Source organism: Oncorhynchus mykiss, chromosome 8 (assembly GCF_013265735.2).
Source record: "Oncorhynchus mykiss isolate Arlee chromosome 8, USDA_OmykA_1.1, whole genome shotgun sequence".
Lineage (NCBI taxonomy): Eukaryota > Metazoa > Chordata > Actinopteri > Salmoniformes > Salmonidae > Oncorhynchus > Oncorhynchus mykiss.
The window spans coordinates 50349008-50371655 of record NC_048572.1 but is presented as its reverse complement, the minus strand read 5'-3'; the positions used below and the strand labels follow the sequence as shown (position 1 = coordinate 50371655).

Genomic DNA, 22648 nt, shown 5'->3' with positions numbered 1-22648 from the left:
CACAAAAAAGTACAGTTTTATATCTTTATGTTTGAAGCCTGAAATGTGGCAAAAGGTCGCAAAGTTCAAGGGGCCGAATACTTTCGCAAGGCACTGTATCTGCAGGTGTTAGGTAAAGTGTTACCAGTATCACATGTAAACCTTGTAAAAGCAACAATCTCCCCGATTGAACATCTTCTACACCGGCTATTCCCAAACTGGGGTACACGCTTATGCTGTCGGGGGGTACACCAAATAACAGTCCATTTAGTTTTTCCAACGGGGCTATGCATTTGGGTGAGGTGTTTTTCTCGCCTGAGTAGCCTTGTTTCACTGCCAAAAATAAAATGAAACCATCTACAGTAGTGTTCAGCGAAATAACAACACAATGTCAAATGCAGGTAGCCTAGTCAAATCATTTACATCAAATCACATTAACCGTTACTCTCTCACGGGAATTCTACTAACGGTCCGTATGTAGCTAAACGTAGCTGCTGCTCATTCTGATTGCTCAAAAACGGATAAATGGTTAAAGAAAAGTAAGGCCCGTGTCCATAGAGACACATACCTGCTCTACTGGTAGTACTGCTACTGCCAGCAGTACTACACCTGTCAATGTTGTTCTGCTTCCACGAGCACATCCAATGCTAGCATCAGTAATTCTACATTTGTTGTTAGCCCACCTATCATGGACACTGACAGTTGTGAATCTGATGCAGCGGAAGAGCTACTGCCCCCTTACCCGGGAAAGCACCGAACAACAGACAGGGACGTTGGACCATCGAAGAGGCTCAAATATGATGAGAACTACATTGATTTGGGGTTCACTTATATTGGGAGTAGTGCCTTTCCTCATCCACAGTGTGTTATATGTGCAAAAGTACTATCTCACAACTCGAAGAAACCTTCACTCTTGTGCAGACATTTAGAAACGAAACATGCCAATTTGAAAAATAAGCGACAGAAGTTTTTTGAGTGAGAATTAAGACGACTTTCGAATAGTAAGACATGTATAAAAGCAACAGATACCATTAATTAGAAGGGGCTAGAAGCGTCTTATGTGGTGAGATACTGAGTGGCTAGGACAGGCAAACCCCATACTATTGTGGAGGACTTAATTCTTCCTGCTGCCGCGGATATGGCTGGGACAATTCTGGGGGAAAAGGCCCAAAAAACTATACAGACAATGTCTTCATTAAACAACACTGTTTCAAGAGGCATCAGTGACATGGCAGGAGATGTTTTGCAACAATTACTGCTTCGCATACAAGCTAGTGAATTCTATGCGTTACAGCTGGATAAGTCAACAGATGTGGCGGGCCTGGCACAGCTCCTGGTATATGTCCGTTACATTTATGGGGGGTCAATTAACCTCTTAGTGATCCCTTCACACGCCAATCCGGTTAAGTGGGATAGATTTGACAACATCCAGTGAAATTGCAGAGCGCCAAATAAGGAAGACACCCTCTTCTGCAAACCACTGGAAACCAGGACAACAGGTGAGGATATTTTTAAAGTACTGGACAGCTTTGTGACACCACATGGACTTTGGTGATCAAGATCTGTTGGTATCTGTACTGATGGCACAAAAGCCATGACAGGGAGACATAGTGGAGTGGTAACGCGCGTGCAAGCAGTTGCTCCTGACGCCACTTGGGTACACTGCAGCATCCCCCGAGAGGATCTTGCTGTCAGAAGGTGGGTGTAGCTGGTATATGAAGTCAGGCGCAGGAGAGCAGAATGAGTGAGCAACGCACTTTACTCAAAATAAAGGCACAAGGTAAACATACACTTGACCAACAATAAACGGTAATCAATTACGCACGGGTCTAAACAGCACCCATCGAAAACCAGCCAAAACGTACCGAATGAACACAGAAACAATCTTGCACAAAAACACGGGGGAAACAGAGGGTTAAATACATGAACATGTAATTGGGGAACGAAACCAGCTGTGTAGAAAACAAAGACAAAACAAATGGAAAATGAAAGGTGGATCGGCGATGGCTAGAAGACCGGTGACGTCGACCGGTGACGTCGACCGCGTACGGTGCCCGAACAAGGAGAAAGTCTTCGGCGGAAGTCGTGACACTTGCTGCCATGGAAATGCCTGACAGCTTGAAAGACGTTTTGGACACTACAGTGAAAATGGTTAACGTTGTTGAAGCAAGGCCCCTGAACTCTCGTGTATTTTCTGCAATATGCTTTTACAACATACGCTGGTTATCAAGGGGCAAAGAATTGAAAAAAAAATTTAAATTGAGAGACGAGATGAAAGTTTTCTTTACTGACCATAATTTTCACTTGTCTGACCGCTTGCATGATGACAAGTTTTTCATACAACTGGCCTATCTGGGTGATGTTTTTTCTTGCTTGAATGATCTGAATCTATGATTACAGGGATTCTCCGTAACTATATTCAAAGTGCGGGACAAAATTAAGGCTATGATTAAATTGGAGCTCTTCTCTGTCTGCATTAATAAGGACAACACACAGGTCTTTCCATCATTGTATGATTTGTTTTGTGTGCAAATTAACTCAAGCTTATGGGGAAAATGTCAAATGTGATATAGTGAAGCACCTGAGTGACCTGGGTGCGCAATTGCAACAATTTAATCAGAAGCCACTGCTAGATTTCTGGATTGGGCTGCGCTCAGAGTATCTTGCCTTGGCTGTTAAGACACTGATGCCCTTTGCAACCACGTACCTATGTGAGAGTGGATTCTCAGACCTCACTAGCATGAAAACTAAATAAAGGCACAGACTGTGTGTGGAAATGATTTGCCCCACTTCCCAAGACTCTCTCCAATACAACATTGCAGAGTTTATGTGCATCCTTTCAAGCATACCCTTCTCATTAACCTGTGGTGAGTTATTCACAATTTGTGATGACCAACTAAGGTTTAATATGTAAGATGGCTAAATAAAGAGCAACATGATTTATGATTATTATGTTATTATTTGTGCCCTGGTTCTATAAGAGCTCTTTGTCACTTCCCACGAGCCGGGTTGTGACAAAAACTCACACTCATTCTTATGTTTAATTCATGTAGGCTTACAATGATGGCAAAAAAAAAACAACATTTGAGAGTGCGCTGACCCTGGTGCTAGAGGGGGTACGCAGCTGGAGGTTGAATGTTTGAAAGGGTCCTGGACTATAAAACGTTTGGGAACCACACCAATATCCCAAACCCTGGGATATTGTTTATATAGATATATATATATTTTTAAACTACTAACCTTAGTTACAACTTTATGTGATGATTACCTTTCATCACTAGAGGGCATTCTTGGCAAATGAACAAGATAGGCAAAAGGGGAACGTTTACATTGAAAATGCATGTACAGTAGACAGAACAAGGATTTGTACAGGTAAAAACAAAACCTCTACATAATTTGCTGTCTTGGTACAAATCAAAAGATAATGATCTTCAACTAGCCTACATTAGCACTTAAAAGGGATAGTTCACCCAAATGACAAAATTACATATTTCCATGTTTCCTTACCTTGTAAGCAGCCTATGGACTAGCTATGACAGCAGTCCATGCTTTGGTTTTGTTTACCTGGCCACTGTTTCAAATGGTAACGTTTTAGCATTTCTGGCACAAATCCAATGCAAGTCATTGGTACTTACATTGAGTATACCAAACATCAGGGACACCTTCCTAATATTGAGTTGCACCCCCTTCGTCAGAGTATGGACTCTTACATACAAGGTGTCGAAAACGTTCCACAGAGATGCTGGCCCATGTTGACTCCAATGCTTCCCACAGTTGTGTCAAGTTGGCTGGATGTCCTTTGGGTGGGAGACGATTCTTGATACATAAGGAAAACTGTTGAGTATGAAAAGCCCATCAGTGTTGCAGTTCTTGACATAAACAGGTGAGCCTGGCACGTACTACCATGCCCCTCACAATGGCACTTAAATGTTTTGTCTTGTTGAATGGGACACACACAATCCATGTCTCAATTATCTCAAGGCTTGACAATACTTATTTAACCTGTCTCCTCCCCTTAATCTACACTGATTTAAGTGTATTTAACAAGGGACAGCAATAAGGGATCCTAGCTTTCACCTTAATTCACCTGGTCAATCTATGCCATGGAAAGAGCAGGTGTTCTTAATGTTTTGTATACTTAATGCATATTAGCATTTTCACACTTCATGTGCAAATCATGTCCAAGTACCTTCCAATTGCAATCCATTTTTAAATACTTTAGGATGTTTTCTTCTCTTTATACTGTAGCTGCCATAACCAACTAAAGCAGCTCTGAGTTTTCTGTTGTGTACACTGCAGTATGTGGTCAGTCAGCAGTGCTTTTGTCCAATAAAATGTTTTTTTTTGCCCTCAGTAAAACCACAATCCCTTTCGGAGTCAGTGGTCTGTGTGTGTAATGGAAAATGAGCCTTTCTTCGCTAATTCCTTTTCCATCCGTGTTATGAACACTGTGAATGTGAAATGCTGTGGTTATGGCTCTGTGGGCATCTCTTTCTGCTTAATGGAATTCTGAATGTTATTTTGAGTAAGTCAATAAGATGTGTCGTTAGTTTGTGCACAGGCTGCAAACTTGTTGAAATATTTCCCTTTTTTTTAGGGGTACATTCTTCCTCTATTGCTGCTTGGATTATATTTATCTTGGCCTAAGAAGATTGCCCCACTTCACAAACACACACACACACACACACACACACACACACACACACACACACACCTTAATTGCTCTAGCAAACAGTAGCTTGGTGGAAGGATGGGTCATAGGGCTCCTTGGTGGAAGGAGGGGTCGCAGGGCTGGTTTTTGACAATAATGGCCTTACGACAAGGGGACGATTGTAGCATTGTGAAGAGGGGGTAGACAGGATGGTGGTCAAGGGGGGGAAGGGAACTCATGAGGAATAAGAGGTATGTCCTGTGCATTAACCCCTGTGAATTGCCCCCCACATCGCTGCCTCCTTGTTATTTTCTTGATTATAAAGGGCCACATAACAGAGGATAAGTTTGCACCAGTTGCCTGTGTGTATGTGTGTCCATGCATATGAAGTGCCATTTGCTGAGTTAAAAAAGAACTGTGTGTGTGTGTGGTGTGAGTATTTTCATGTATAAAAATGCATTACTTGAGTGAAAAAAGAACTGTGTCTGTGTGTTTTGAGGGAACACTGCACACAGTACCCTCACTGACTACCTAGGGGAGTTTATTTTGAAAACCCACTACCAGCTGCCAGGGTCTGGGGTGAGCTGCTTTGAGTAAGGGGCACCACCTGCATGCTCCTATTGGTCGATATCCTATGACATGGGTGTGGCCGCTCTGTGTGGGCCCCCACCCGCAGTCTCATTGGACAGAGGGAGAAAGTCATGCTCTGAAACCCCTCCCCACTCTGCTCTTTACACACAACAACAAAACTTGTGCTATGAGAGGATTCTAAAGAGGTATTTGCCAAGCAGCCACGGCATCCCACTCTCCCTGATGGTACCTCCTTCTAGGAGAGAGACAGACAGGCAGGGCTGAGATGAGAGAGAAGTGACTGGAGAAGTACTGGAACTCAGACTGGAGTGGATACTCTGACACCCTCACATCAGGTTACAGTGGAGAACACCAAAATTGTTAAAGGTAAGAGAAAAAGTTGCTTTTTCTTCTATTTCTCTGCTAGTTGAATGTGCTGTTATTGACCGTGGGTAGAAGTTGGTCATTCAAATCAGAATGGGTTGTTTTAATTTTAGAACTGAATAGATAGGAAAGTTGTATTTAGTAGTCTGAACCAATCAGGCAAACAGGTTGGATTTGGTGCACTTAATGACCATCTGATAGACATCTGCACTCTTAGAAAAAAGGGGTCTTCTGCTGTCCCCATAAGAAAACCCTTTTTGGTTCCAGGTAGAACTCTTTTTTGGTTTCCAATTAGAACCCTCTGTGGAAATGGTTCTACTGGAACCAAAAGGGTTCTATCTGGAACCAAAAAAGGTTCTTCAAAAGGTTCTGCTATTGGTTCTCCTATTGGGACAGCCAAATAACCCTTTAAGGTTCGAGATAGGGGGAAAAAAGGTGATAAGAGTGTGACCTCTAAAAATCGATTGTCTATCACACATGCATTACCTCTCAACCCCTCACACACACACATATAAACTCACTCACTCACTCACTCACTCACTCACTCACTGTTTTGGCCCAATTATTTAAAATACAATGCTGTTTTTCCTCCCTGCGTGAAAGCCCCACTGGCAGCTTTTATCCTATGGACTTATGTCCTGCACACAGAGCGGAGATTGAGACCCTGTTGCTGTTGGAGAGACACCAGGACAGAACAAACTGGATGTAGCGATAGAGAGAAAGTGTGTGTGCGTGCATGTGTGTGAGACACAAAGACACAGAAAGAGAGAGAGTTGGGAGGAGAAAAAGAGGGGTTAGGTGGAGGGAGTTGGAGTCATAGAAGTTGGCTTTAGTTTCTAAACCAAGTCCAAATAGAAGACAAGGAATGAGGTTGTGTGCTGGAAAAACCACACAGTCAGCATGTCCATACTGGAGGAAGAAAATATCCCTTTTTTAAAGACCAGAACAGAGAGAGAGGGAGTTAAAGACAGACACATGCTGTACACATACATGTAAATGGTTATTGAGAACTTGAGAAGGGCCCACAGGATGCCATAGGATATCCAAATCATCCAAGTCACTGCCCCCTCCAGTTGTAGAGTGTGTCCCAAATGGCACTGTATTCCCTATATAGTGTACTACTGTCGGCCAGAGCCATTCTCGAGTCCACAGCACTTTGGGTTTAGGAAAAAGTGCATCACAAATAAACTGCATACACGTCACCACCACAGTTAACGAGAGAGAGAGAATCATCTGATCTTAGCAGAATAATCAGTCCAGGAACAGCTGAAAAAATTGGTAGTCTTCATGTTCATGTTCTACAACATTCTTCACAAAGCTTTTATCAGAGCCCAATTCCCAAGGCTGAAAACTCTGAACTCTTTGTTTAAGTGTAGCAACTGATGTAGCAACGTCAAAGGTAGCCTGGTCCCAGATGTGTTTCTGCTGGCCAATTATGGTCATTGTCACATCGATAGATGTTGGCAAGACAGCACAAATAGATCTGGGACCAGGCTAACTTCGAGGTGTTCCAGGAACAACAATCCATACAATGTGTGTATGTGCCCATTACATGTCAGTTGTTTGTCCCTCAGCCCAAACTAATATCTGAAATGTGATATTCTGCAGCAGAGGCCTCAATGTTTTAGAACATATCTTCTTGAGGCCTCAATGTTTTAAAACATGTCTTCTTGGTGAGGCTACCGTTTTAAGTGTCATGTGTTCAAATTTAAATTTGTCGTTTTGTAGTCAAGAATGCTGTGGACGGAGATGTCTGGATTGCAAAGTTTATAATGATGTGAGGAGGCTGTGTGAGGAAGAAGGCTGCATTTATCCCCAGGACAGGGCAGTGGTGGGAACAGGAAGAAACAAAGCCCTGAAATTGGCCGCAAAAAGGCGGCCGAAAAAATATTGAGACTTCCTTCTTCTAAGACCTTGATCTAGAAAAGTCCCGAAAATATGAACATAGTGAAAGCTCCAAGTACTCTAACCTGGTCTTAGATCTGCTTGTGCTGCTATGGGCCATAAAACTTGACAAGGTAACAAACAGATCTGGGATCAGGCTAAAAGTACTGAAGTTCATATATTTGAGGTAGCTTACTGTAGGTTACAGTTGGATGGGGCTTATGTGGGGAAAGTTAATATTTTTCCTTTTGTTTCTCCCAAATGGCTTTCCTGTGAGGTAGGCCAGTTGCTCTAAGCAGTGACAATTCAAATTTGTGCCATGGAAATGTGGAGAGGTTTAGGGTAGGACTGTAACCGATTGTGCTATATTCTATCCTCTGTGGTGAGACGGTGGGGAATAAGTGTGTGTGTGTTTGTGTGAGTGAGTGAGTGTGTAGCTGTCTCCCTCTCAAACTGTCTCTCTGTCTGTCTCAAAATTACCATAAACGTACCCACTGATACCCTATTAACATGAATGTAAACCAATCAGGTACTGTGTTTGCACTATGGAGGACAATCTCAAGACAAATAACACAACTCTTATCAATGCCTGCCTGTTTTATCATGATGCCGTTGAGAGATTGAGATGATCATAGCAGCAGCTGCTGTAGTGTTGATGTGACTCAACGCTGGAATGTCTAGCTATATGTAACGGACATGAGTTGGTCATGGTTGCTCATGGTCACGTGATAAGGTAGCCCACCTGCGACTTAAAAATCAGTGTCAAGCCCTTTGCCCTAGAGAGAATTTAATTTTGGTCTAAATGGTCAAGACGTTGGTTTCTCCCGCGGCAGTCCTGGGTTCATATCCTGCCGGTTACATGTACACGACAGTAGAAGTTATGGTTATGTCGGTAGAAATACACCACAGTTAAAGTGTTGTATGTAGCTATGCACCATAGCGTGGACAATTCAGGAGGTGGCGTACCGTTAAGCCAAGAGGCTTGAACCTCTTATCGAGGTTGCTAGGTGTTGGGTTAAAGGGGAATTTCACCCTGGGGGAATCTGGGCTTGTTTTCATCTCACTGATTCGTATTCTGGCCCCTGACCCTCCCCCACAAGGCATTTTTTTTTAAAGGAGGGCAACACTAATAACACAATCCTTTGGGCAAAACCGAAAGAACTGTCCAGATCGCAATGGCTTCAAGTGATCCCTCTTATCAACATGGAGCACTTTTTTTGATGTACTATTAGCTACATGGTGACATTCAACCATACATGTTTAAAACGGAATATAGAGAAGAGTATTCAAAACAAAGAGTTGGATAGCTAACGTTTAGCTATAGCTGATGCCAGCACCAAGAGAGCAGATGACAAATACGGTGCCTAGCTAAGTTATTTTTCCTGCAAGTCACCTAGCAAGCTAGCAAAATGTAGTTTATCTACTGAAACCCATACTGTATTGCTGGCTGACATACTACTGTGTTACAGTGGGGAGAATATAAAATTACTTTTCTGTTTGCTAACTTAGCTATGTAGCTAGCTAAACAACTACTGGTAGCCATATCTATGACTAAAAAATAGAAGAGATTTACAATTGGAGATATTTTGTATCTTGATTGTAAAACCTCTTCTCTTTTTAGTTGTAGATATGGCTACTAAACAGCAAGCTACAACATTACAACCAGCCAACTAAACCTAGGTTTACCAGCAAACGTTACCAGGCTGTATCACATCCGGCCGTGATTGGGATTCCTATAGAGCGGCACACAAGTGGCCCAGCATTGTCAGGTTTGCCGGGGTAGGCCGACATTGTAAATAAGAATTTATTCATAACTGACTTAAATAAAAAGGTAAAATAAAGTTAAATAAAGGTCAAATTAAAAAAAAAATCCAAACAGTTTACTAGCAAACAGTGAGGAGAAACAATAATACAGCAATTTACTGTTTACTGTTGTATTTAGACAATGTGCCACGCTGCAATCTTGTCTATTTCAAGTCTTCTCTCATTTACCGATACAGGTCTGTGTCATCAAGACACCCACTTGTCTAGATCAATGAGAGAAGACTTGAAATAGACAAGATGTCGACAAAACATCTTTGAGTAAATCACAATATATTGTGTAACAATCTGTAGCTACATTTCTCTGTACTTGTGTGTCTCTACACCTGAGACACACTCGGACACACTGAACCTCACTGTTCATACAATGTATTTGGTATGTTACTTTTACCATATAACATATAAATAAACATTATTTGGATGTCTGAATGCATCTGTTTGATGCATCAGAGTCCTTTACAGCTTATATGAATATATTTTGTGAATCCATAAAGGCAGACACATTTAGAAGATTAACAGAAAAGATCCATATTTATTTTATGGTGGTTCTACACCAGGGCTCTCCAAACCTGTTCTTGGAGGTTTTCACTCCAATCCTAATCTAGCACACCTGATTCTAATAATTAGCTGGTTAATAAACTGAACCAGGTTAGTTACAAATGGGGTTGGAGCGAAAACCTAGAGGTGTTCTACATGGTATTATGCTGAGCCATACTAGCTGCGTTTACACAGGCAGCCCAATTCTGATATTTTTCCCACTAAGTGGTCTTAATCACATCAGATCTTTTTCAGAACTGATCTGTTTGTTTTTTCACTAATTGGTCGTGACCAAACAGAATTGGGCTGCCTGTGTAAACACAGCCATAGTCCTTTGTCTGGCTTTGGTACACTGGCAATGGTGTTCGGTATTTTTGATTTATTTCACCTTTATTTAACCAGTAATCCAGTTGAAAACAAGTTCTCATTTAGAACTGCGACCTGGCCAAGATAAAGCAAAGCAGTGCGACAAAATCAACAATACAGAGTTACACATGGGATAAACAAACGTACAGTTAATAACACAATAGAAAATCTCTATAGTATGTGCAAATGAAGTAAGGAGGTAAGTCAATAAATAGGCCATAGTGGCGAAGTAATTACAATTTAGCAATTAACACTGGAGTGATAGATGTGCAGAAGATGTGCAAGTAGAAATACTGGTGTGCAAAAGAACAGAAAAAAACAAAAAATAAATATGGGGATGAGGTAGGTTGTTGGTTGGATGGGCTATTTACAGACGGGCTGTGTACAGCTGCAGCGATCTGTAAGCTGCCCTGACAGCCGATGCTTGACGTTAGTGAGGGAGATATAAGTCTCCAGTTTCAGTGAGTTTTGCATATCGTTCCAGTCATTAGCAGCAGAGAACTGGAAGGAATGCGGCCAAAGTAGGTGTTGGCTTTGGGGATGACCAGTGAAATATACCTGCTAGAGCACTTGCTACGGGTGGTTGTTGCTATGGTGACCAGTGAGCTGACAAGGAGGAACTTTATCTAGCAAAGATTTATAGATGACCTGGAGCCAGTGGGTTTGGTGACAAATATGTAGCGAGGACCAGCCAAAGAGAGCATACAAGTTGCAATGGCGGGTAGTATATGGGGCTTTGGTGACAAAACGGATGGCACTGTGATAGACTGCGTCCAATTTGCTGAGTAGTTTTGGAGGCTATTTTGTAAATGACATCGCCAAAGTCAAGGATTGGCAGGACAGTCAGTTTTACGAGGGTATGTTTGGCAGCATGAGTGAAGGAGGCTTTGTTGCGAAATAGGAAGCCGATTCTAGATTTAATTTTGGATTGAAGGTGCTTAATATGAGTCTGAAAGAAGTGTTTACAGTCTAGCCAGACACCTAGGTATTTATAGTTGTCCACATATTCTAAGTCAGAACCGTCCAGAGTAGTGATGCTAGGCGGGCGGGTGGGTACGGGCAGCGATCGGTTAAAGAGCATGCATTTAGATTTACTAGCATTTAAGAGCAGTTGGAGGCCACGGAATGAGCGTTGTATGGCATTGAAGCTCGCCTGGAGGTTTGTTAAAACTTCTTTGGGATAGAGGGCAGCATTTTCACTTTTGGATGAATAGCGTGCCCAGAGTAAACTGCCTCCTACTCAGTCCCAAATATATTATTAGTATTGGATAGGAAACACTCTGAAGTTTCTAAAACTGTTTGAATGATGTCTGTGAGTATAACAGAACTCATATGGCAGGCAAAAACCTGAGAAAAAATCCAAACAGGAAGTGGGAAATCTGAGGTTTGTAGTTTAACTCAGCCCCCATCGAATACACAGTGGGATATGGATCACTTTGCACTTCCTAAGGCTTCCACTAGGTGTCAACCGTCTTTAGAACGTTGTTTCAGGCTTCTACTGTGAAGGGGGGCCGAATGAGAGCTGATTGAGTCAGAGCCACAGCAGCCTCGATCTCAGTCACGTGCATTCACATGAGAGGTAGCGCTCGTTCCATTGCTTTTCTAGAGACAATGGAATTCTCCGGTTGGAACATTATAGAACATTTATGATAAAAACATCCTAAAGATTGATTCTATACTTAGTTTGACAAGTTTCTACGACCTGTAATATAACTTTTTGATCTTTTCGTCTGACGTTCAGCTGGACCTGAACGCGCGTTTGGATTTGTTTACCAAACGCCCTAACAAAAGAAGCTATTTGGACATAAATGATGAACTTTATCGAACAAATCAAAGATTTATTGTGGAACTGCGATTCCTGGGAGTGCATTCTGATGAAGATCCTCAAAGGTAAGTGAATATTTATAATACTATTTCTGACTAATGTTGACTGCGCAACATGGCGGATATTTATTTTGGCTGGTTTGGGCTCTGAGCTCCGTACTCAGATTATTGCATGGTATGCTTTTTCCGTAAAGTTTTTTTGAAATCTGACACAGCGGTTGCATTAAGGAGAAGTGTATCTAAAGTTCCATGCATAACACTTGAATTTTCATCAACATTTATATTTCTGCGAATTGATGTGGCTCTCTGCAAAATCACAGCATGTTTTTGAACTACTGAACATAACACTACAATGTAAAATGAGATATAAATATGCACTTTATCGAACAAAACATACATGTATTGTGTAACATGAAGTCCTATGAGTGTCATCTGATGAAGATCAAAGGTTAGTGATTAATTTGATCTCTATTTGTGCTTTTTGTGACTCCTCTCTTTGGCTGGAAAAATTGCTGGGTTTTTCTGTGACTGTGGTGACCGAACATAATTGTTTGTGGAGCTTTCGCTGTAAAGCATTTTAAAAATCAGACACTGTGGCTGAATTAACGAGAATTGTATCTTTAAAATGGTGTCTAATACTTGTTTGTTTGAGAAATGTGATTTATGAGTTCATGTTGATTTATATTAGGCGCCCTGCAATTTCATTGGCTGTTGGCAGGAGGTTCCGCTAGCGGAACGAGCGGAACCCCAGTCCTAGACAGGTTTTAACACAGTGTCCAAAGAAGGGCCAGATGCATACAGAATGTCTGCATAGATGTAGATAAAGAATCACCCGCAGACAGAGCGACATCATTGATATATACAGAGAAAAGAGTCGGCACGAGAATTGAACCCTGTGGCACCCCCATTGAGACTTCCAGAGGTCCGGACAACAGCTCTCCGATTTGACACACTGAACTCGATCTGAGAAGTAGTTAGCGAACCAGGCGAGGCAGTCATTAGAGAAACCAAGGCTGTTGAGAGTCGAAAGTATTGTTTTTTATCGATGGTGGTATGATATCGTTTAGGACCGTGGCTGAGGTGTATCCGTGACCAGCTCGGAAACCGGATTGCATAGCAGAGAATGTACAGTGGGATTCGAAATGGTCGGTGATCTGTTTGTTCACTTGACTTTCAAAGACTTTAGAAAGACAGGGCAGGATGGATATAGGTCTGTAAAGTTTGGGTCTAGAGTGTCTCCCTCTTTGAAGAGGGGGATGACCACGGCCGCTTTCCAATCTTTAGGAATCTAAGACGATACAAAAGAGAAGTTGAACAGACTAGTAATAGGGGTTGCGACAATGGCGGCGGATAATTTTAGGAAGAGAGGGTCCAGATTGTCTAGCCCAGCTGATTTGTTGGGATCCAGATTCTGCAGCTCTTTCAGGGCATCAGCTATCTGGATTTGGGTGTCTGGATTTGGGTGACGGAGAAGCGGGGGGCAGTATCTGCATTCGCTATGAATGCCGGACTTTGTGGTTCACTATGAGCAGACAAATACACAGGAAGTCAAAACTTCCCGATTCTACCAGTGAAATGAAAATGTGCTAGTTCTCGCTTGTGGTTTGGATAATTGTGATGTTTATGACAAAAACAGAATGCTGTTATATACAGTGCCTTGCGAAAGTATTCGGCCCCCTTGAACTTTGGAACATTTTGCCACATTTCAGGCTTCAAACATAAAGATATAAAACTGTATTTTTTTGTGAAGAATCAACAACAAGTGAACACAATCATGAAGTGGAACGACATTTATTGGATATTTCAAACTTTTTTAACAAATCACAGTTTTTGATTTGTTAAAAAAGTTTGAAATATCGAATAAATGTCGTTCCACTTCATGATTGTGTTCACTTGTTGTTGATTGGGCGTGAAAAATTATTCAGCCCCCTTAAGTTAATACTTTGTAGTGCCACCTTTTGCTGCAATTACAGCTGTAAATCGCTTGGGGTATGTCTCTATCAGTTTTGCACATCGAGAGACTGAAATTTCTTCCCATTCCTCCTTGCAAAACAGCTCGAGCTCAGTGAGGTTGGATGGAGAGCATTTGTGAACAGCAGTTTTCAGTTCTTTCCACAGATTCTCGATTGGATTCAGGTCTGGACTTTGACTTGGCCATTCTAACACCTGGATATGTTTATTTTTGAACCATTCCATTGTAGATTTTGCTTTATGTTTTGGATCATTGTCTTGTTGGAAGACAAATCTCCGTCCCAGTCTCAGGTCTTTTGCAGACTCCATCAGGTTTTCTTCCAGAATGGTCCTGTATTTGGCTCCATCCATCTTCCCATCAATTTTAACCATCTTCCCTGTCCCTGCTGAAGAAAAGCAGGCCCAAACCATGATGCTGCCACCACCATGTTTGACAGTGGGGATGGTGTGTTCAGGGTGATGAGCTGTGTTGCTTTTACGCCAAACATTTCTTCTTGCCACTCTTCCATAAAGGCCAGATTTGTGCAATATACGACTGATTGTTGTCCTATGGACAGAGTCTCCCACCTCAGCTGTAAATCTCTGAAGTTCATCCAGTGTGATCATGGGCCTCTTGACTGCATCTCTGATCAGTCTTCTCCTTGTATGAGCTGAAAGTTTAGAGGGACGGCCAGGTCTTGGTAGATTTGCAGTGGTCTGATACTCCTTCCATTTCAATATTATCGCTTGCACAGTGCTCCTTGGGATGTTTAAAGCTTGGGAAATCTTTTTGTATTCAAATCCGGCTTTAAACTTCTTCACAACAGTATCTCGGACCTGCCTGGTGTGTTCCTTGTTCTTCATGATGCTCTCTGCGCTTTTAACAGACCTCTGAGACTATCACAGTGCAGGTGCATTTATACGGAGACTTGATTACACACAGGTGGATTTTATTTATCATCATTAGTCATTTAGGTCAACATTGGATCATTCAGAGATCCTCACTGAACTTCTGGAGAGAGTTTGCTGCACTGAAAGTAAAGGGGCTGAATAATTTTGCACGCCCAATTGTTCAGTTTTTGATTTGTTAAAAAAGTTTGAAATATCCAATAAATGTCGTTCCACTTCATGATTGTGTCCCACTTGTTGATTCTTCACAAAAAAATACAGTTTTATATCTTTATGTTTGAAGCCTGAAATGTGGCAAAAGGTCGCAAAGTTCAAGGGGACCGAATACTTTCGCAAGGCACTGTAGTAATGTCTATATGCCGTGGCAGAGCCAAAGTAAAATTCCCCTTTAATGTCGCTATGTCACGCCCTTCTTTTGGGAGAGCATGTATCAATGCTTCTCTATATGTTCCAATGCTTCTCTATAAGTCCCTCACGGGTGTCATTCCACTTTTGACACCAATGCAGCAAATTTGGTGGTAGCCCCGTCCAGGACTCAAACCCAGGTCCATCAACTGTCAACTGTCAAGGTCTGAACCTCTTGACGAGATCTGTAGGTTTTGGGTTAAGGTCCTAACAATAGTAACAGTTATGTATGTATACTGAACAAAAATGTAAATATAACATATACAGTGTTGTTCCCATGTTTTATGAGCTGAAATAAAAGATCCCAGAAATGTTCCAAAAGCTTATTTCTCTCAAATTTTGTGCACAAATTTGTTTACATCCCTGTTAGTGAGGATTTCTCCTTTGATAATATAATCCATCCACCTGACAGATGTGGCATATCAAGAAGCTTATTAAACAGCATGATCATTACACAGGTGCACCTTGTGCTGCGGACAATAAAAGGCCACTCTAAAACGTGCATTTGTGTCAAACCACACAAAGCCACAGATGTCTCAAGATTTCAGGGAGTGTGCAATTGGCATGCTGACAGCAGGAATGTCCACCAGAGCTATTGCCAGAGAACTGAATGTTAATTCCTCTACCATAAGCCTCCTTCAACGTTGTTTTAGATAATTTGTCAGTATGTCCACCCGGCCTCACAACCGCAGATCACGTGTAACCACACCAGCCAAGGAACTCCACATCCGTCTTCTTCACCTGTGGGATCGTCTGAGACCAGCCACCCAGACAGCTGATGAAACTGTCTGTAATTAAGACTTTTTGTGGGAAAAACTCATTCTGACACCCATGGCTCCAGTCCTGCCAACACCCCTACCCAGTCATGTGAAATCCATAGATTTGGGCCTAATGAATGTATTTCAATTGACTGATTTCCTTATATGAACTGTAATTCTGTAAAATCATTTAAATTGTTGCATGTTGTGTTTATTTTGGGACGTTAAACGGGTGTCCTGACTCTCTGAGGTCATTAAAGATCCCATGGCACTTATCGTAAGAGTAGGGGTGTTAACCCCGGTGTCCTGGCTAAATTCCCAATCTGGCCCTCAAACCATCACGGTCACCTAATAATCCCCAGTTTACAATTGGCTCAATCATCCCCCTCCTCTCCCCTGTAACTATTCCCCAGGTTGTTGCTGCGTCAACTTACCTGGTAAAATAACGGATAAATAAAATATATTTTTGTCAGTATAGCTTTACACCACAGCAAAGGTTTTACATGTAACTGCTAAAATAATGGAAACACTCAAGTAAATGAGGGCTACAAAGTATATTTAACGCATTGAATGCTTCAACACACTGAGTTAATTAAGCAAATAACATCCAATCATGCCTGGGTCATGTTTAAAAATACTGGGAAGGTCGTTAGTTTGGCCAATATTTTGGCTACCATGGCTTTGCCCCCATTGAATGACAATGCCCCCATCCACAGGGCACGAGTGGTCACTGAATGGTTTGATGAACATGAAAACAATGTAAACCATATGCCATGGCCCTCTCAGTCACCAGATCTCAACCCAATTTAACACTTATAGAAGATTCTGGAGCGGCGCCTGAGATGGCGTTTTCCAGCACCATCCACAAAACACCAAATTATGGAATTTCTCCTGGCAGAATGGTGTCGCAACCCTCCAATAGTGTTCTAGACACCCGTAGAATCTATGCCAAGGTGCATTGAAGCTGGTGGTGGCCCAATGCCACAAGACACTTTATGTTGGTGTTTCCTGTATTTCGGTAGTTACCTGTACATACAGTTTAAAATCTCAGAGGTTTTAGAGTGTTGCAGGGAACACTTCACTAACTAAGACAGGTTGTTTTGATTGACATTTCCAACAAGAAAAAGGGGCATCCTCTCTTTCCTTCCTAACCTGTCACTGTCTTTCCCTCCTGAAGATATTAGTGCTCTGTCAAAAGTAAACTTTGAACATGGATACACGTGTCCTATGCTGTACAGTGTAACCTCTGCTGTCATGGCTCCATGTCTTCAGACTAAATATCAGCGCTGCGGGCAAGGCTTAGCTTAGTTAGGTGTTGAAAGACTTATTTAATCTCTGTGAAAATGCCTGGCAGGACAATGTATCTATCATCTCTATGTCTCTATCGACCATCGCCCTGTAATTTTTTCATTTGTTTATATCGGGGCAATTGGTGCCAGCAGTGTGTAGCTAGGGGAATAGAACAAGTCACAGGTGGTGTGTGAATTGTTGTGGGTTACATGGCACAGGTCATGTGCTTGTATGTGTGTAACAAGAGCTGTATATGTCAATACATACCATCGACACAGGATATTTACTGTACTGTAGTATGCACATGTATGTGAGTGATCTTTGTGAATCTATGCTTAGTATGTATGGAGCATGTGTACAGTGTGTGTGTGTGTGTGTGTGTGTGTGTTACTGTGTGTTACTGTGCTTATCAGGGTGTGTGTGTTGGGCTACTTTTCCAGCGGAGCTGTTCAGTCAGTGTCTTTTTTCTCTTCTGTTTACTGCATAGCTGACATTGTTTGGGTCTGTGGCTGCGTGCGGCTGTCACTGTGGTCCCCCAAGAGGCCAGAGAGTCTAGCAATCACTGAGCCTGGTGGCCAGGAGCGAGAGGAAGGGGGTTAGGGTTTGAGAGGGGGAGGACAGACAGAGGGGGGAGGGGTTTGAGAGGGGGAGATGGGAGGACAGACAGAGAGAGGGAGGGGGTTAGGGTTTGAGAGGGGGAGATGGGGGAGGACAGACAGAGAGAGGGAGGGAGGGGAAGCTTGGGAAGAGAGTAAAAGAAGAGCGAGAGGGATACATATGGATGGTCAGGAAAGATAAAAAGTAAAATAAGAGATGGGGAGAGATGAGGCAAGAAGGTAGAATAAGGAGGGAGGAGGATGGATAAGGAGAAAGAAGGTAGAATAAGGAGGGAGAAGGTTGGATAAGGAGGGAGGAGGATGGATAAGGAGGAAGAAGGTAGAATAAGGAGGGAGAAGGTTAGGATAAGGAGGGAGACGTGTAGGATAATGAGGGAGAAGGTAGGATAAGGAGGGAGAAGGATGGATAAGGAGGGAGAAGGTTGGATAAGGAAGGAGAAAGTTGGATAAGGAGGGAGAAAGTTGGATAAGGAGGAATAAGGTAGAATAAGGAGGGAGAAGGTTAGGATAAGGAGGGAGACGTGTAGGATAATGAGGGAGAAGGTAGGATAATGAGGGAGAAGGTAGGATAGGGAGGGAGAAGGTAGGATTACTTTTTTATTTTCTTTATTTTACCTTTATTTAACTAGGCAAGTCAGTTAAGAACAAATGGGTTAACTGCCTGTTCAGGGGCAGAACGACAGATTTGTACCTTGTCAGTTTGAACTTGCAACCTTCCGGTTACTAGTCCAACGCTCTAACCACTAGGTTACCCTGGAGGGAGAAGGTAGGATAGGGAGGGAGAAAGTTGGATAAGGAGGGAGAAGGTAGAATAAGGAAAGATAGAGAAAGAGGAGAAGAGAGGGGACAAAGTAAGAGGAGAGAAATATATGAGAAGAGAGAGAAAAACTTGAGAGAAAGCACTGGGAGAAAAGTGGGAGGCCGAGAGAGTAGAAGAGAAATGAGTCAGAACAATGGCTGTCTGTATTTATTTTTATATGTAGGAGTGTATTGGGTTCCATGGCTACTGGTCTCAACAGTCTCAGAGTTATTTTGAGATCTGTATTTGGAATAAGGGCTATAATCAAGAGAACATCAGGTCTACCGCTGTTGTATGCAAGCCGGGAGGGTTCACTCTGATGTGTGAGTGAGAGAGAAAGAGAAATAATATATGAATGAGATGAAAGTGAAGGCTAGTGCCACAAGTTCATAATAAGCTGTCCACTTGAAACCCTATGGCGATTTTTCATTTGGAAATACTAGAACCTAAGCACAAGTCTACCAGTAGGGCCATAATGTAATAATGATGTATTGGAAGGTCACAGAAGGTTATGTAATAACTACATTTGTAATTAGCAATTATTGTGTGTAATTTCCATAGCTTAAATATACCACGGCTAAGGGCTGTTCATAGGCATGACGCAAAGCAGTATATTGGCCATATACTCAAACTCCCAAGGTGCCTTATTGCTATTATAAATTGGTTACCAACATAACTAGAACAGTAAACAAGTATTTTTGTGTCATACCCATGGTACACTGTCTGATATACACACGGCTGGAATGCTGCTACAGCCAATCAGCATCCAGGACCCGAACTACCCAGTTAATAATTTAAATTTAATCATGGATACCTTTTTTTTTTACAGACCTGCACACTGCTCTCACCAGTATAATTTCAAATCAGTTTAAACTGCAAGCATTTCTTTTCTTTAAAGAGTTCTAGTTATTCCGACTCAGATGTGATCTTAGATGTGATCTCCCTATTTTGAATCATGGAGAAATGAATTGTGGTTAACATGCTTAAGGTACAAAAATGACTTTTTTGATCAGCAATTTCTCACCTCTTCCTTTTTACCCGTTTTCACTCTCTTGCCAGGCAATCACCTGATTTACACCACAAGAACAGAGTCACAACACCTGTAGAAGTTGGCAAGAGGGAAGACACACTCCGACTGGCACTCAGACTACCAACAACCAGATAATGTGCCAACAAACAATACTCACAGCTGAAGCCTGCAAATGATGGACAAGCAAAATGGTAACAGCCTTTAAAAACATATGAAATGTATCAACAAAAATGGTCAATGTTTTTTTATTGTTGGTTATCTATAACTGTAAGTTAGATTATTCCTAAATATATGGTTTATGGTATGATCCACATACTATAGTGCTTATTATGTGTCAATACTATGGCAACAAGTATTGAAACACTGTTATTACTCTTTTAGGAAATGGGCCCAAAGCCCCAGAGAATAGGGTGACGGGGAAGCCTCCTCTGTACTCGGTGGAGACGCCCTATGGATTCCACCTGGACCTGGACTTCCTCAAGTACGTTGACGACATCGAGAAGGGCCACACCATAAAGAGGGTCCCCATCCAGCGCCGGAGCAGGGGGCAGAGGCCCAACACACTCCCCAGACACCTCAACCTCTCTGGGCTTGGCTATCGGCCTACCCCCTGGGGCTCCACTGGAGCTCTGGCCCCCAGGTCTCGCCTAGCCGACCCCCACTATGGCTCCTGGGCTTATGATGGCAGGTCGTCAGCCTCCTCTGGACGGTATAAGTCTGTGGCTGAGATGGAGGCCAGTATCCGAGCCTTTGATGAGCAGCCCTTGGGGGAGCACATCAGGCCAAATCTCCTGCGGGCCTCCAGCCTACCTCTCACCGTCCTGCTGAGGAAAGATTCCGAGTCAACTGAAAACCCGGCCAGTCTCCGAAGCTCCAGAGACCGTCTCGGAGGAAGGGACATGTCCACAGAAGACAGCTTCTACTCCCTGGACTGCTCATCCGACTTTCGGTCAAACCAGGACTTTTCTGGAACCCTCCGCCGCCTCACCGAAGCCCTGGAGCGCGTTGGCGAGCTGGAGGAGGAGGTCCGGGTCATCCCGGAGCTCAAGGCACAGATCTGCATCCTGCAGGAGGAGAGGGAGAGGTTCCGTCTCGGACTGAATCCCCGACCCAGATCCCAAACCCTGGTCAACGGGGCCAAAAACCCCTCTTATGCGACCTCTGACCTCAAAAGACCCAGGAAAGAAAGTCATCTCTTCACCCACAACAACGATGTCACCGATGACGACTCTAACCAGACACACGAATGGAGGACGAGCACAGACCTAGACGAGCTTCTTACAGTGACATCCCTGCAAGCCAAAGTGGCCATGCTGGAGCAAAGGCTTCATGAGAGCAGCTTGGACCTCCAGAACGCCACCTTGCTGCTGAGAGAACAGCAGGAGGAGGGCCGGAGGAAGGAATTGAGGATGAAGCAGCTCACCAGAAACACTGAGGGCTGGGTGAGAGCGGAGAGAGTCCCAGTGGACCAAGATGATGAAGAGACCGATAATTATTCTAGGTGGTCTTTAGCAGGTGCGCATGGTGCGTCCAGTCGAGAAATGTTTAATGAAGGAGAATCTTTGTCGACCAATGCAGTGGCCATCGGAACAAATAGACAAAACGCTGGCACTCAGATCGAGGGCCTTGGAGATCATCACATTTGGGTTTCAGCTAGCGCTTCCATGATGGAGGCCCAAGCTGGTCAACACAATTCAGAAATGGTGCTCAATCGCTTTAACAGAGAACCAGGCCTGGCAGTAACCACGGAGCACATGCCACAGAAAGAAACCTCCTCAGGTGGCATGGAGCAACCTGTGGCAGCCCTCCACGTGAAGAGGATCCAGGTTCTCCTGGAACAGCAGTGGGGGTGTCTATGTGGGGGGACAGCAACAGAGGGGGGCAAGGCCCTGGCGCACCCAGACCCCAAGGTCAATTCGCTACAGGAGGAGATGATGAGTCTGGTTCATACTCTTTCCTCTTACTACAACAACGGATCCAGTGACGGAGAAGCTTTTCAAGGAGGTATGGTTTATCGTCACAGAACTTTGGGTTGATTTCCAGAACTAGCATGCTCAATGGAGAATCTCCATTGAAAGTGCGTTCTAGTCCAGGAAAAGCCTGGACAATAATGTACAGTCTACATTAACCATGTTTCCATCCACAGTTTTTATGCGAGTAAAGTCATATCGCACTAACAACAAAAATCACGACCGCTGTGATGGAAACAGTAAGTTTTGTCACAGAAATGTAAATGCCGACAGATCATTTCTTCATTCGACATGGCGGGATCTTTTTGTGTCGGTAAAATCAATTATGTGAGAAATGGCGGTGGAAACACCTTCATGTGCAATGTGTGTGGTCCCCAACTACAACGCAGGAAACCATTCAGTTTATTAGGCTACAGAGGAAATTAAATAACGTATGATGATCTTGATGCTCCTTTCCAATAAATATCTAGGTTCTTATTCTATCAAGTGACATGATAGATGCTTGACTGCCGTTTGACAAAAACAAATATTAGGCTATCCATGATACTCTCATCATGTATACTAGGCTACCCGCACAGACTAGCTGTTGGCTAGAGCGCACGTGCCAAGACCATAGTAGGCACATTTGCTATTTAACACAACAGTTTTTGTGACAAAAATCTGGGTATATTTGAAAATGCTATGGAAACATGAAAACATAAGTTTTGTGTGTACTACGTCATCACGCAATGATTTTTTTATCCACAACAAGTCCGTTTGTTGGAAACACATCACTGGTGGGAAAATGTTCATACTTTCTTCACGCATTTTTTATTTTTTATATTCGTAAGAAAATCTGTCGCCATTTGGATGGAAACCTAGTTACTGGCACTCAGATTTTTTCCCAGACTCCTTAAAAAAAGTG

General features: G+C 42.9%; 1 protein-coding gene across 1 annotated transcript in view; it reads left to right on the top strand.

Annotated features, from left to right (window-relative positions):
• Positions 1-5385: 5385 nt before the first annotated feature.
• Positions 5386-22648, top strand: part of LOC110530016 (KN motif and ankyrin repeat domain-containing protein 1) — a 28540-nt gene continuing 11277 nt past the window's right edge. Inside the window, exons 1-3 of the mRNA XM_021612772.2 lie at positions 5386-5587; positions 19804-19965; positions 20156-21778. Coding sequence (XP_021468447.2) covers positions 19947-19965; positions 20156-21778 — 1642 coding nt within the window. The 5' untranslated portion in view covers positions 5386-5587; positions 19804-19946. The remainder of the gene's footprint in view (positions 5588-19803; positions 19966-20155; positions 21779-22648) is intronic.